At 58.7% G+C, this 15,570-nt stretch overlaps 1 protein-coding gene across 1 annotated transcript; it reads left to right on the forward strand.

The window, feature by feature from the left end:
- The first annotated feature begins 278 nt into the window (after positions 1–278).
- LOC125754142 (collagen alpha-1(II) chain-like) lies at positions 279–6,726 on the forward strand. Its single transcript, XM_049104704.1, has 9 exons — positions 279–1,082; positions 1,147–1,337; positions 1,827–1,951; positions 2,254–2,467; positions 4,095–4,329; positions 4,423–4,520; positions 5,517–5,742; positions 6,003–6,440; positions 6,664–6,726. Exons 1-9 carry the CDS (start codon positions 279–281, stop codon positions 6,724–6,726), a joined length of 2,394 nt encoding a protein of 797 aa, XP_048960661.1.
- The last annotated feature ends 8,844 nt before the right edge of the window (positions 6,727–15,570 follow it).

Here is a 15,570-nt window from a genome sequence, read left to right on the forward strand (position 1 = left end):
CTCTCTCCCGGCATAGCCTGCACTGTGTCCCCAGGCTCCCACCCTCCTGCAAGCCTCCCTCTGTCTGATCTGGGCCTTCAGCCGGACGCCCCCTGACCTCCCGGGGCCCCCCAGCGACCAAAGGACAGTGTCCCCTGGGGGACAACAGGCGCCACCCACAGCAAAGGCCAATCCCACCGCCCCCCTCGGGCCCACGTGGTCTCGGCGCCCCCCGCCCAGCCCCGCAGGCTCAGGGCCGCCAGGGTGAAGCCTCGGGGGCCCAACCCCAAGATCCGGAGATGCAGAGGCCACTCAGCGAAGGCCGCGGGGCTCGGGGGCTCGGGAACTCGGGTCCCGGCCCCACCCCGCAAGTCCTGAGACTCGGTTGGTGCACGCCGGAGCCTGGGCGCCCCAGCCCGAGTCGGAGCGTCTCCTTTGAGGCGGAGAATCGGCCACGCCGGTGCACTGGCCGTCCCGGGGAGGCCTGGGCTGCCTCCGGGGACACACTGCTGCCCGCGGCCTTGGCACCACCCCGCATCCCCGCCGAGCCCCCCACCCCCAGCAGGGTCCCCGGCCTCGCAGGCTCCTCCGGGCCCCCCGCGTGCAGCGGAAGCCGCCCCAGCCGTGGCCCCTCGACCCTCGCGTGGACGCTGCTCTCGGCTCCCAGGACACAGCCCGGCCCCCAGCCTGGCCCCGTGCTTCCTGGCGACCTTCCGCAGGAAGCCCGGACAGCGACCCCGTTTCCCCGGTTCCCGGGGGCGGCAGGGAGCAGTTTGGGGCCCTCCCGGCGGCCTGGCCCCAAGGACGAGGACGCCGCCGCTGCCCTCCGGGAGCCGCCGAGGCCCCGCGCCGCCCGCGGTCCGAAACCTGCCAGAGAGGACGGCGGGGAGGGCAGCCCGCCCGGCTCAGCGCAAGGACGGAGGCGCCCCGCAGCCCCCCGCAGCCCCCGCAGCCCCCCGCCGCCCGCAGCCTGCCCCGGACACACGGACACGCGGCTGTCGCTGGCAGGCAGGAGTCCGGGGCGGACGGAAGACAGACGGAGGACTCCGCCCTCCCCCTGCCGCGGCGGCCTGGGTGAGAAACAGAGGCCTGCGCCCCTACGGGCAGGTCACGGGGTGCAGGGGGCGCCCGGGCTGTCCCTCCTCCTCCCGCCTCTCCCGGAACCAGGGGCGCAGTGCCACACCTCCACTGGTGCCACACCTGCACCTGTCCACGCAGGCGCCCTGCAGCTTCCAGGACGCGGCGGCGGGTGCACCTGGCGCTCACCCAGGGCCCCCCACCCCGGCCCAGCCAGGCAACCTGCCCCCGCCCCGGGCCATCAGCCCCTCTTTGTTCATCACGTGCACCATCCACGCGAGGTCGGCTCGGTCCTGCGCTGGGCTGCACGGTCCCGGCGCGGGGTCCCTCCGCTCTTCCCCTCAACCGAGCGGTGGGGCGCGGGCGGGCCCGAGGCTACTGAGTTCCCGCGGGGCCTGGGGCAGCTCGGCCCCCCACACCCCCCCCCACGGCACTGACACCTGCTACACCTGACAGGTGTGGGGACGACTGACATTGAGCCCCTCTTCCCGCGCTTACGTCTGCCCGCGACTGCCGCCCGTGTGTCCACGGGGCTGTGGATCTGCCTCGGGTTTGTGGGATCTTTTCATGCACCGACCCTGTCGGCTCAAAGTGCTATAGACCCCTCTCCCGGGGTGTGGCTGCTCCTGCATCTCCCCAGGGGGGCTCAGCAAACTGACGACCTTAGGGCGCTCCAGGCTGCCTCGCGGCCCGCCTCCGGCTCTGAGCGGCTCACCCAGCACCCCTCCACCAGCTCAGCGCGGGGGCAGTGCTCCCCTCCTCCTCTGCAGATGTGGAGGCTCCTCCCTCCGGGGGAGAAATTGGTCAGGAGAGGACCCTCCCCGGCCGCCACCCCCCCTCCCCCGCTGCTGGCTGCAGCCAGACGGCTTTGGGGGCCAGCTGCCCGGGGTGACAGGTGGGCTGGGAAAGGTGTCTGGGGCACATCCATCTCGGAGGGGAGGGGCACCCCAAAACAGACCAACCACACACTCGGCCAGGGCTCCTCAGCGGCCCAGGCTGGACGGAGTCCCCAGGAGCCGGGGCCACAGGAGCCCCGACCCTCAGGACGGTGGCGGGCTGGCGGGGCTGACCCAGCAGGGGCTGGAGGCTGGGCCGGCCCAGGCGGCCCCCAGTGCTGCTGCCAGTGTGAGAGTGGGTGGCCCTCGAGGACACAGGCCCTGGACTGGCCTCCGCGCTCCACGCTGCCTCTCCTCACAGCATGTGGCCATCGTCTCGGGCCCTGCGAGCACGTGAACCCAGGCCCCCGGGGTCAGCGGGAAGGGCAGCGGGAAGACAGGGCAGCAGCTGCAGCAGGAGAAGCCGGCTCCGCGGGGCTCCCGGCTGTGCCCACAAAGCTCTGGTCCTCCACTCACCGCCACGGGGACAGGGACGGGACGGCCGCAGGGGAAGGGAACAGCGCCTGTGGGGCCGAGTGGGGCTGTGGTTATGGTCCCTGCTCTTCCTCAGTGCTGCCCAGCCCCTCAAACAGTGCAGCAGTGGGGGGGGAGGGGAGGTGGGATGGAGGGAGGGGTAATGGAGGGGGGATGTGGGGATGGAGGGTGGAGATGGAGGGTGGGGGTGGAGATGGAGGGTAGGGATGGAGGGTGGGGAGAGGTGGGGATGGAGGGTGGGGGGAGGTGGGGATGGAGGGTGGGGATGGAGGGTGGGGTGAGGTGGGGATGGAGGGTGGGGGGAGGTGGGGATGGAGGGTGGGGATGGAGGGTGGGGTGAGGTGGGGATGGAGGGGGGCAATGGAGGGTGGGGATGGAGGGTGGGGAGAGGTGGGGATGGAGGGTGGGGATGGAGGGTGGGGTGAGGCGGGGATGGAGGGAGGGAATGGAGGGTGGGGATGGAGGGTGGGGAGAGGTGGGGATGGAGGGTGGGGATGGAGGGTGGGGATGGAGGGGAGGAGGGAGGGGGATGGAGGGGGGGATGGACCACTGAGCTCTCAAGGCCACTGAAGCCTGTGCTTCTTCCCAGCTCAGGAAGGGTGTGTCCGGGCAGCGTGTGGGTCGCTGGGGGGAAGCCTAGGCAGGGCAGGGAGGCCTGTTCCCTCCTTCCCTGTCCTTGCCAGCAACACCCGCCTCCCACGCAGCCTCCCACGGCCTCCCCAGGACGAACTCCCCTAGTTCCAGGTGGGCAGGGCACCAGCCGTACTGCTCTGGCTCCAAGCTCTGGGGGACAGCATCCATCCCATTCCCTAGCAAAGCCAGGAAGCCGCCTTGCCACCCTGGCGACCCCCCCTCCGGGTGCTCTAGTGGAGACCCCCTGAGGAGGGTTCAGCTGGGGCTTGGACACAAAACCTGAGAAAGGCAGCAATCCTCGAAGGAGAAGTGGGGAGGGAGTCCCCACCCCCCACCCGGTGGTGCACATGCAGAAGTGTGGCCCAAGCCCACCCGGGGGCCAGACACCTGTGGGTCCCCTCGGAAGCCTCTCCTGTAAGCCCAGCAGGGAGCAGTGGAGCCCCCGGGAGGGCATGCCCACCTGTGAGCAACCAGGGTTTCCAGGTCACCCTTTGAGAACCTTCTTCCTTTGCGTCTCCTAAGAAAGTCACTGTTGTCGCTCCGGGGGCAGGAGAGGAGGGGATGGTGCGCTTCGAACAGCAGGAAACTGAAAAAAAAAAAAAAAAAAAAAAAAGGAAACTGCCGAGCGTGGGAGGGGACGGATGGGTCTCTGCAGCGCCTGGCACAGCCTGGCACCAGCCAAGCCATCGCACAGGAGAGGACGGAGCTCAGCACCAGCTGTCGACAGGGCAAGCTCCACCGCCTCCTCCAGAAGGTGCCTGGGGTGGACGCAAGGTTCACGGGCAGCTAACGCAGAGCCCGGGGGAGGCCCCACAGCACAGAGGGGCCGGGCAGGTGCGGCGTCGGCTGGGCAACTCGGGCCTGCCAGCCGCTCAGCCTGCCACCCTCCACAACCCACTCCGCCCCTGCTAACGGAGAGGCGGGACAGGAGGGGGCTGGTGGGGGGTCCCCAGGTGGCACAGCCCCATGGTGAGGTGGCCTGCCCCCTGGCAGGGTTCACTCAGCTAATACTCCGTGCCTATGGGTGCCACGCAGGTCCCGGGCCCCCCTCTCAGGACGAAAAAGCCGCATAAGTAGCAAGAGCCGTGCCGGCTGGTGCAGGCATCCACGGTGCTTGGGGCAGCGGAGCCCGGGCACGACAGGTGGGCCGCACGCCCGCTCCAAGTGCCACGGGACATCACGGAAAATGTCTAAGCAAGGGGATTACGTGGTCAGGTCTATGTTCCTAGAAGACGCAGCTGGCTGCTGGGTGGAGAGCGCACAGGGCACCGTAAGGAGGGATACTGAGCAGGAGCCCAGGAGGCCCTGACGCCGCCACACGCGCGGCCCCGGGCCAGGGTCATCGCACCTGCTTTTCCGCCAGCTGCTGCCCCCGGCGTTGGGTGCGGCGGTCCCCCCGGGCGGCACCCAGCCACCGAAATGGTCCAGCTCTGCCAAGGGAGTGCGGCAGTGGGGGAGCGGGTGAGGATTTGTCGGGGGGGGGGATGCCAATGCTGGCCCCAGAGGGAAGTTTTCTCAGTGGGAGAGTGGGGCAGGCCCCGCAGCCCTGGCCGGAGTGGCCGGAGTGGGGGTCCCCGAGCAGGTGAGCAGGAGTGTGGGTGAGGGCGGGCAGTGACGCCTGAGGCGACCAGTCTTATGGGGTCTGGCTGAGGGTCTGGGTGACCTGGGTGGCAGGTGGGACTAGTGCCCGGGACCCGTGGCTGATGGTTTCGACGGCTGAGCCACGGAGACGAAGCGGTGAAGGGGCAGGGCCACGTTCAGACGGGAGGCTCGGAGAGGCGGGTGGAGCAGGAGCTTTGCCCCCCTGCGGGACTCCAGTTAACACAGACACAGGCGCCCGCACCCCGGCCAGCCGCAGGCTCCTGGGCGCGGGGCCCTCCCTTCCCTCCTGCTCGGGGCTCAGCTGTGTGCACACCCCCGCCTCTCTCCAGACTGCCCCCCGCCGGGACCGAGAACTCCCCCGGCCTCCTCCCGCTCAGAGGCGCTCAGAGGCCCCGTCCTGGTGGGCAGGACCCCGCGGAAGTGAATCAGGGAACATGAGGGACGGGGTCGGGACGTGGCCCCAAGATGTCGCCACGGCCCCTCCTGGCCTAACTCGGAACAGGTCTGCAATCCCGCGTGTGAGCCCAGGACTAGGGTGTTTGTGCGCACACGCGCTCGGCCCTCCCAGCTGTTCCCAAGAAGGGCTCCAGCCTGCAGGAAAATTCTAGTAACCAGCTTTCTAGGAAGTGGCGGGGGGTGGGGTGGGGAGGACAGTCTCCAGGAAGGACAGAGCTCAGGGAGCAGCTGGGCAAGGGCAGTACGCTGCTGGAACATTCCGCTGCCAGGGAGCAGGAAGGCCCTGGGTATCCTTGCTCGGAGCACCCTTCCCTGCCGAACGCTGGCCTTCGTGGCGGCCCTCTCTGCCCTCCGACCCTGAAAGGCCTGAGGGCCCGACGCCTGTGTCCGCCGCCCCAGGCTCCGCACACGGCCCGGCTGCGCCACGGCCGCCTCCCACCCGCTGTACCAGCAGGAAAAGCCCTGGCGCCAAGGAGACTTCGGCCACGAAAGAAGGGCCCGTGGGCCCATTCCTGCCGCTCCTGTCACTCCAACCCTGTCGGGGCGTGCCCGCCACGGTCCCCAGGCTGCCACACGAGAAGTGGGGGCCGGGGAGCGGGTCTCGGCAGGCTTTACCTTCAGGAGTGTGAGCCCTGTGGCAAGGTGACGTCCCTTCACTGGCCTGACCTCCCGCCGTGCGGGGTCACCGCAGGGCACGACCGCCCACGCAGGCCCAGTAATTATCCCCCGAATCAGGCCTCCCCACAGCAGCTACTGGCCGAGTTCCAGCACGCAGCTCAGACATTCTCAGGGGCAGGAGAGAAGCGGGGGCCCCAGCAGGAGACCAAACGCTGAGTCCAGAGCAGTCCCCGTGTCCCCGACTTCCCCGGGACGTCCTCCCTCCAGAACGTCCTTTCCTCGGGGCAAGCGGCCCTCACGGGACGTGGTGCTTCTGTGTTCCACACGCTGGGACCCGAAGGCCACGCCTGGTGGAGAACCCAGGACACAACCCGAGGCCACGCTGGGGCCCGGCCAGCCTGCCAGCGCCTCGGGGACCCCGGCCGCCTGCTCCCCACCACCTGGCACCCCACCCTGTCCTCTGCCCAGAATCCGCCTTCCTACCTGCAGACTCCCCCCGACTCCCCGACTCTGCGCCCCTCCAGCCCTGGCTCCCTTGGTCGAGGCAGCTGCCCCTTTCTGCTGTGCTGCTCCAACCATTACATGGTGTTCTTGGATCACGGAGGGACACGGGCCGTGGAGGCCTGTCACCGTGGGAACGTGCTCTGGTCTTCCAGGCTGCAGTTCCCCCCGGGCCCCCGTCGTCCCCGCCGTCCGCCGCCCGCTGTGAGTACAGTCCCTGTTCACAGACTGCTGCGCTGGATAATTTGACCCCCGCCCCTGGAAAGACAGTACCTACGGATCTGTAAACAACAGAAACCAGATGAAATGTGGTTGGTTTTCTTGGTGTGCACATCTTCCAGTCCCTGGGAACCCGGAAGCAAAAATATGGCCCCTTCACCCAGCCAGCAGCTCCGGCCCTGCTGCCCCGCACTCTCTGTTCTGGAAGCGGAAACTCCGGGAGCTACCCCCCACTCCAGCCCCCCAGTCGGCGCAGCAGCCCCCGGGGTAGGCCGAGCCCTCCCAGGACAGAAACATAGCTTCCTTCTGGGTTGAGGCTGCCTCTCCTGAGCAGGGCAAAGTGTAACCCAGAGCCAAATGTTCCAGAAGGAAAAGAGGAAGCATGTGCTGCTGAGCAGGGCAGGAGTTGTGAATCTGTGGGACAAGCGAAGCCACCAGGCTGCCCGAAGTGCTGTGGTGCAAGCTCGGTGGCTGCAGCCAGACTGTCATCTCTGGCCTGGGGATTAACATCGATGCAGATGGTGTGTCTTGGCCCAGAATCCGTGTGACTAATTGCTCGACAAACAGGAAAGCTTTTCACCTGCCCGGAGCTCTGTCAGGGTTTCCTACCAGATGATAGCATCAGGAGCCCGAGTACAGGCAGTTTTGTTCCTTGCCGGGAGTCTCTCCTGCTGCTGACGTCAACAGAACAGAAGGCAGTACCCGGTCTGGATGGGTGCGGGGCAGGGAGCTGGTCAGCAGGCATCTGGGCCTCCGGGACAGGGACGCTCAACCCAAGGCTGGGGCCTCTGGCCTGAAGATAGGGCTCTTCTCTCGGCAATTTCCAGGAATGGGATTTTTTCCAGCACCGCAGAGAAAACAAGATAAGGTTGTAGGACAGCGGGGAGTAGAGGTAGCCGCAAAGAAGGCTGGTTCTGCCTCAGGTTGGCCTGCAGCCCAGCACCCTAGTCATTCTGTTGCTGGTTTGTTGGGTATTTTTTTTTAAGATTTTATTTTATTTATTTGAGAGACAGAGTACTTGTATGCACCAGTGGGGAGGGGGAGAGGGAGAGGACAGAGAATCTGAGGCAGACTCCACACTAGGCATGGGGCCTGATGTGGGGCTCGATCCCAGGACCCTGGGACCACGACCTGAGCTGAAACAAAGAGTAGGATGCTCAACCAGATGAGCCACCCAGGTGCCCCCTGTTGCTGCTTGTAAGAGCAAACACAAGCCTGACCTAAGCTGGCCCCGAATGAGGAGGGGTTTCAGGTTTGTCCTGTAGAGCTCAGAGATGGCATCTGTCCCTGTCACCATCTCCTTAGGCCTAACTGAATGTCAGACCACAAGTACTCATGGTCTACAGCCAAAAATAAACAGATACACATCCCCAGAGATCGGGATGTAAATGACTTCGGTGTCATTAAGGGTCCTGTACCCATGGAGCCTCTGTTGAGCACACAAACCCCAGACCCCTCCAACATGGGGACTCAAAGGGAGGGGAGAGAATGAGAGGGGTCCCCTCCGAACCCCAGTCCAGCCCCCTTGGTGGAGCCACATGTGCCCTGGAAAGCCTTACTATGGACAACCTTAGTTCTGTGCACAAAATGCTTGAACACATCAGACAGAAAACCATGACCTCTCTGTGACCAACTCTCCACTCAAGACACAGGTCAGGAAAGGCAGCACCAGGCCAGCCCCGGAGGGGGACTCAGTGACCCAGCCAGCCCCTTCTCCGTGCTGCCTGCTTGACAATGTGCCCGAAGCAATCTCCCAGGATGCTGCTGCTTCTGGATTTTTATTCTTATATGTGCTTGCCTTGTACTCCTGGAAAGAAACCTACACACAGAGGCTCGGGCTTTCGTATTTGTAGCCAAATTCCCACTAGGATTTCACAGGCTTGGAGAACAGACATAACCAGGCAACCCAGCTGGACCAAGGGTCAGGCTCAGCAGTGAAGGAAGGTACAACGGACGCCACACACAGGCACAGCTCCCCCCAGGCACAGGCTCCCCCACGGGCACAGGCTCCCCCATGGGCACAGGCTCGCCCACGGGCACAGGCTTGCCCACAGGCACAGGCTCTCCCACGGGCACAGGCTCCCCCACGGGCACAGGCTCCCCCCAGGCACAGGCTCCCCCACGGGTACAGGCTCCCCCCCGGGGACAGGCTCCCCCCCAGGCACAGGCTCCCCCATGTGCACAGGCCGCCCCAAGAGGCACAGGCCCCCACACAGGCACAGCCCTTCACACACCCCCGTGTGCACACACGATCTGCTGGCCATATCCACTCACTGACCTGTTGGGACGTCATTATAGAGGCTGACCTATGTCCACACCTGAGTCGGGCACAAAGTGTGGTGTGAGGGCAGGCTTGTGGGAAGGCCCCACGGTGGTGTGTACGTGGGAGGGGACGGGGAGAAGCAGGTGGCCGCTCACCAGCAGGAGCAGGCGCCACAGGAAAGTGGCGGTTGTGGCGCTAGCTGGAGCCACCCCCGGCCACCCAGGGGCTCAAGTGAGCTCCACAGCATGAGGACCCCAGGAGCCCAGGGCCTCAGCCACCGCCCCAGAAAGACCTCTCCCTCCTCTCTCCCAGGGAGCCTGGACTCTGAGAGAAGCGAGGAGGTGCTGGGCCTCCCCAGTGGGGTGGGGGCTCCAGTCCACGGGGGTGGGGGCTGCCTCTTTCACCCAAGGGCAAACCTTCCAGCACAACCCCCGGGGAGGGGCTCCCCCAGAGGCAGGCAGAGCCAGGCAGGGGCTCCGCCCTGCTCCCCACAATGCTTCCCAAAGGCACCTCATTGCAGACCAGGAGGACCTGAGGAGAGAACCCCGAGGTCTTGCTCCCACACACCCCAGGCTGCTATGCTGGCAGGATCACAGCCCAGCTGGGGCAGAAGGCCCCGCCACCCCCTGTGCCCGGCCAGAACCAAACAGAAACCACCTCTGACCAACAGGGATCTAGGCCACCATATGTGCCCCTGCCCCCCAACCCCGTAAGCAGGGGGTACATGTGGGCGAGAAACTCATCTCAATGTGAGAAACCACCTCCCACTCTCCTAGCTGGAGGAAGTATGCTCAAATGCTACAGCACAGCTCTCAGACTCCCCCCCGCCCGCGGCGGGAGGCAGGCGGGGGAAACACTGATTCATCCAGAAGAGTGAACATGCCAAGTACAACGCATAAAGGCAGCCAGTGTGCGAAGTGTTTATAAAGATTGCCATGAAAACGGTTCACCTCAAAAAAGCAGCTTGGATGCTTAAGAGGTGAGTTTCCGGTCTCGGGAAAGTGTGCATTCTGTGAGTTCGGTGCCAGCAGGAGGAACCTGCCCCACTCTGCCCTAAGTGGTACCTTCCAAGCTCCCGCTGTCCTTCATCTCTGCTCCATGGGCAGCGAGTTAAAGATGGGAAAGAAAAGCAAAAGCGCCAGCCCTTCTGCACGGGGTCTCCTCTCCCCGGCCCCCACCGCCCTGCCCATCAGCCCCAGCCCAGCCCCAGCCCGGCCTCCGGGAGCTGGCTTGCTGGCCTACAGCAGGCAGGAAGGCCTCTGCTCCAGGCCCGTTGGCCTCCGCTCTAGGGGATCTCAAACAAAGAATGACACAGAGAAATACCCAGTGTTCCCAGCAAAGGTAACAGACTACAGTGACCCCAGGAACCAGCAGGCTGGAGACAGAAGGACATACTTTTATAAACTGACCTGCAGACACTGAACAGAACCCTTTAAAAATCAAAGTTTTCAATACTGATGATTAATCTAGGTCTCTCCCTCCGTGTTATCTGCCTGTTTCCTTGCAATCAGGCAGCTACAGGAGCCTGTCATGGATCCCGATGTGTGGTCCAAACGCCACCTGGGTGGGTGGGCAGAAGGGGTAACTGGTGGCCATCACTGCTGTGTTCGATTTCCCCTGCCTCCTGTGCCTTGGGCCACAGGAGCCCCAAGGGACCGAAACCACTAGTCACCAGAACTGGGAAAACCCAGGAGCAGGATCAGACCCTGGCCTGGAGAACAGGTGAGCACAGGTGAGCATGGACGCACACCCAGCGGGGAGAGGCTGCCATGAGGCTGTGATCTCATCAGCTCAATGGCCTGGGCTCCCCCCCTACCTGCAGACAGTGAGTGTGAGGACTGAGCTGGAGCGAAGTGGACACAAGCCCCGGCGGCCGCCAGAAAACCAATGCGTCCAGCTACAGGGCCAGCTCCCAGGGCCTGTGGGAGGCCTTACAGTCTCACAGAAGTCATGGCGCTATCAAATGCCTGTCATGCCACAGTCCCGTGTCATGTGATTCTCACACCCAGGGCAAGAGGTCACCTACCTGACACTGACGGGGTCCCCACAAATGCCGAGAGATTGTGCTTTCGTACACATCTGTGGAGAGCAGCTCACTGCACTGGCTAAGCACTCCAGGATTCCTCCATTGCTAAAAACGTCTGCCGTGAGGTCCGCAGTCCAGGAGAGAGTGGACCCGGGACAGCTGAGGAGCTGACGGTGCAGGTGGCTGAGAGCAGAACTGGCAGTGAGCGGGCTCTCCTCCACCCCACAGGGACACATCCCCTCTGCTTCACCCATGCTCTGCACGACACACGTGCGGGGCAGCGAGTCAGGTGCCAGGTCCACCTCCAGCCTGGGTGTGGAAGTACAGGTACTGGCCCAGGGCACCAAGGCTGCAGTCTGGGGAGGCATGTGTCTCACTGGTCTTGGTATCGTGAACCCCTAACCCCTGTGGCTTACGGTGCTGGGGCTGGCAGGTGACCACTAGGCTGAAGCCAGACAGTGTAGCCACCTACTGATCCTAAAAATTAAATCTATTCTTTTTACATGTTAAAAAGGACAATCAGATATTGCTCCTGCCTCCAACTCTCTAACAATGCACCATCACACAAAGCAAACCATGAAGTCTGTCCCATGCTGGTACCCAGACGCTCCCTGCTATCTTCAAACTCGCCCCAAACAAGTGCTGCAGGGCCCTTGCCCCTTGCACCTACCCTTCCTGCTCCCTGGATTCTTCTCTCAGACGTCCAAGAGTAACTGTTTGCATAAAACCATTTATTCTAAAAAGCTGAACTATGAATATGCCTTCATTTTTATTTATTTTTTTAGTCATTTGGGGCTAGGTATGTTCTAAGAATATTAAATATGCATCCTTGGTGGGAGAGTAGCTGCTGAGGAAGCTCTACTAGGAACAACTTAAAATCCTTACAATACAATACTCACGAAAAACACCAAAGGCTCCTAAAATACGAGTACAACATACACGAATCTTTGTGTTTTGAAAATCACACTTGTAAAAATATTTCCAAATGACAATCACAAAATTCAACAAATGGTTGGGAACACTGGAAATCCACAGGCAAAAGAATGAAGGTGGGCCCTTACCTCACACCATATCCAAAAATTGATTCAAAATGGATCTAGGACCTAAACTGCAGAGAGAAAAACAATAAAACTCTTACAAGAAAACATAGGGGAAAATCTTCATGACTATGAATTTGGCAATGATTTCTTAGTTAAGCAACAAAAGAAAAACAGATAGACTTGATAAAAATTTAACTCTTATACATCACGGGACACTATCAACAGAGTGAGAAGACGACCCATAAAACGGAGTGAATATTTGCAAATCATCTATCTGACTAGGGATTGATATCCAGAATATATAAAGAGCTCCTGGAACTCAACAAGAAGCAGCAAACTGCACAATTCGAAAAAGGATAAAAGACTTGAGCAGACATTTCTCCAAAGTAGATATGCAAATAGCCTGTAAGCACATGAAGAGATGGCTCAACATCACTGGGTCATCAGGAAAATGCAAATCAAAAGCACAATAAGATACCACTTCACACTCATAAAGATGGCTGTAACAAAAACAAACGGAAAATAACCGGTGTTGGCAGGGACATGGAGAAACAGGAATCCTCGTGCATGGACACTGTTGGGAATGTAAAATTGTGCAGCTGTTGTGTAAAGCAGTTTGGCAGTCCCTTTAACAGTTAAACATAGGACTACAGTGTGACACAGCAATTGCACGTTTAAGTATACACCCAGCAGTCTTGAAAGCGGAGACTCCGAGACCTGTGCGCCAGTATTCACTGCAGCATTATGCCAACAGTCAAAAGGTGGAAACAACCTATCAACAGATGAATGGATAAACAAAATATGGCACGGGCGTACCTTGTTTTATTGCACTTTGCTTTATTACCCTTCACAGATACTGCTTTTATCTTTTCTTTTTTTTTTTTTTAAACAAATGGAAGGTTTGTGGCCTTCACCAAGTCTACTGACACTATTATTTCCAATAGCATTTGCTCATTTCATGTCTCTGTGTCACATTTTGGTAATTCTTGCAACACTCCACACTTTTTCATTATTACTACATTTGTTGTGGGGAATCTGTGACCAGTGATCTTTGATGTTACTACCCTACCTGTTTTGGGGTGCCCTGATCGCACCTATATAAAATGGCAAACTTAGCCAGTAAGTGTTGTGTGCATTCTGACTGCTCCACTCACTGGCTGTTCCCCCATTCCTCCCTCTTTCCTCAGGCCTCCCTGGCCCTGAGACACGGTATTGAAATTAGACCAATGAATAACCCTACGATGGCCTCAGAGTGTTCAAGTGAAAGGAAGAGTTGAACGTCTCTCGCTTTGAATAAAAAGCTAGAAATAATCAAGCTTAGTAAGGAAGGCAATGTCAAAAGCTGAGCCAGGCCAAAAGCTCGGCCTCTTGCACCAAACAGCCAAGTGGCAAATGCGAAGAAAAAGTTCTTGAAGGAAATTAGAAGTGCTACTTCAGTGAACACACGGATGATAAAGTGAAACGGTCTTATTGCTTATTTGGAAAAAGTTTGTGTGGTCTGGACAGGTCAAACTGGCCACAACGTTCCCTTAAATCAAAGCCTAATCCAGAGAAGAGTCCTAACTCTCTTCAATTCTGTGAAGGCTGAGAGGTGAGGAAGCTAGCAGAGGTGGGTTCATGGGGTTTAAGGAGAGAAGCCGTCTCCACAACGTGAGCATGCCAGGCGAGGCTGCAACTACTGTCGTAGAAGCTGCAGCAAGTTCTCCAGAAACCCTAGCTAAGATCATTATGAAGGTGTCTAAACAACAGGCTTCCCAGGTAGTAAAAACTCTCTTACATAGGAAGAAGATGTCATCTAGTGTTTCTTAGTTAAGCAACAAAAGAAAAACAGATTGACTTGATAAAAATTTAACTCTTATACATCATGGGACATGGCTCCATGGCTGGAGAGGAAAAGTCAATGCCCAGCCTCAAAGCTTCAAAGGACAGGCTCTTTTGTCAGGTGCTAACACAGCTGGTGAACCTCATTGGAAGCCAACGCTCACTGACCATTCTGAAAATCCTAGGGCCCTTAGCAATTATGCTAACCAACTCCACTCTGCCCAGGCTCTGTGGATGGAACAACAAAGCCTGGATGGCAGCACATCTGTTTACAGCATGGCTTACTGAATGCGTTAAGCCCATCGCTGGAGACCTACTGCTCAGAAAAAAATAATCCTTTCAAAATATGACCACTCATTGACAGTACATCTAGTCCCCCAAGAGGTCTGCGGGAGATGGACAATGAGATTACTGTTTTTATGCCAGCTAATACAACACCCATTCTTGCAACCCATGGGTCAAGGAGTAATTTTAGCTTTCCAGTCTTATTAAGAAATCTATTTTGTAAGGTTTAGCTGCTATGGATAGTGATTCGTCTGACGGATCTGGGCAAAATCAATTGAAGACTTTCTGGTAAGGATTCACCATTCTAGATGCCATTAAGAACATCTGTGATTCGCGGGAGAGGTCAAAATACCAACTTTACCAGGAATGTGGAAGAAGTTGATTCCAGCCCCTCATGGAGGCGTTAGAAGGGCTCAAGACTTTAGTTGGGGAAGTCACTGCAGATGTGGTGGGAAGAGCAGGAGAACTAGGATCAGAAGCAGGGCCTGAAGATGGGACTGAGATGCTGCAATCTCAGGATCCAACCTGAACAGACGAGAAGCTGCTTCTCAGTGATGAGCAAAGAAGTGGAGTCTTGAGATGGGATCCAGGGCTGGTGAAGATGCTGTGAAGACTGTTGGAATGACAATGAAGGATGTCGAATATTAAACACTCTTAGTTGATAAGGCGGCAGCAGGATGTGAGAAGTTCTCCTGTGGGTCAAATGCTATCAAACAGCATCACAGGCTACAGAGAAATCGCTCATGAAAGGAAGAGCTGATCAATGTGGCAAACTTGATTATTGTGTTATTGTAAGATGTGCGTGGCCATCCCAGCCTTCAGCAGCCACCACCCCAATCAGTCAGCAACCATCAGCATCGAGGGGAGACCTTCCAAAGGTCCAAAGATGGTCCAAAGACCATCAAAAAGACCACAATTCCCTGAAAGCTCAGATAATGGTTAGCGTATTCTATCAACAAACTGTTTTTCAGAAACAATGCTACTGCACACCTAACAGACTACAGTGCGGTGTAAACGTAACTTCTACATGCACTGGGAAACCAGAACATTAGACTCACTTTATTGCCATATCCGCTTTGTCGTGGGCACCTGGAACTGACCCCGCAATATCTCCAAGGTGTGCCTGCATGCAGATACAATGGAATGCTATTTAGCCATGAAAGGGAATGAAACTGAGACATGATACCGCCTGGCTGGCCCTTGAAGACTTTGCACTCAGTGAAATAAGTGGGCCCAGAAGGACAAATATTTTATGATCCCACTTATAGGAGGTATGTAGAGGAGTCAAATTCATAGACAGAAGTGGAACAGAGGAGACCAGGGGCTGGAAAGAGGGCAGCCGGGGAATGAGGAGATCTTGTTTAATGGGTACAGAGTTTCGGTTTCGTATGACAGAAAGTATTGGACATAGACGGTGGTGGTGGTTACACAACACTGTGAATGTACTTAATGCCACTGAATTCTACACTTAAAAACGGTCAAAATGGTAATTTTATGCTTATCTTTTACATCTATGTGGTAAATCCTGCCACAATGAAAAGACACTTGAAGAATTACAAGTGAGAAAAGACAAGTCTTCATTTTGCAACGTGCACTAGCACATTCAAAGGACTCCTTATTCTACATCTGGAGACAATTTTAAATGTGCACACTCTCAGAGCAGAGGGACAGCTGTGAGCC

This window comes from Canis lupus, chromosome 31 (genome assembly GCF_003254725.2).
Source record: "Canis lupus dingo isolate Sandy chromosome 31, ASM325472v2, whole genome shotgun sequence".
NCBI classification, from domain to species: Eukaryota; Metazoa; Chordata; class Mammalia; order Carnivora; family Canidae; genus Canis; species Canis lupus.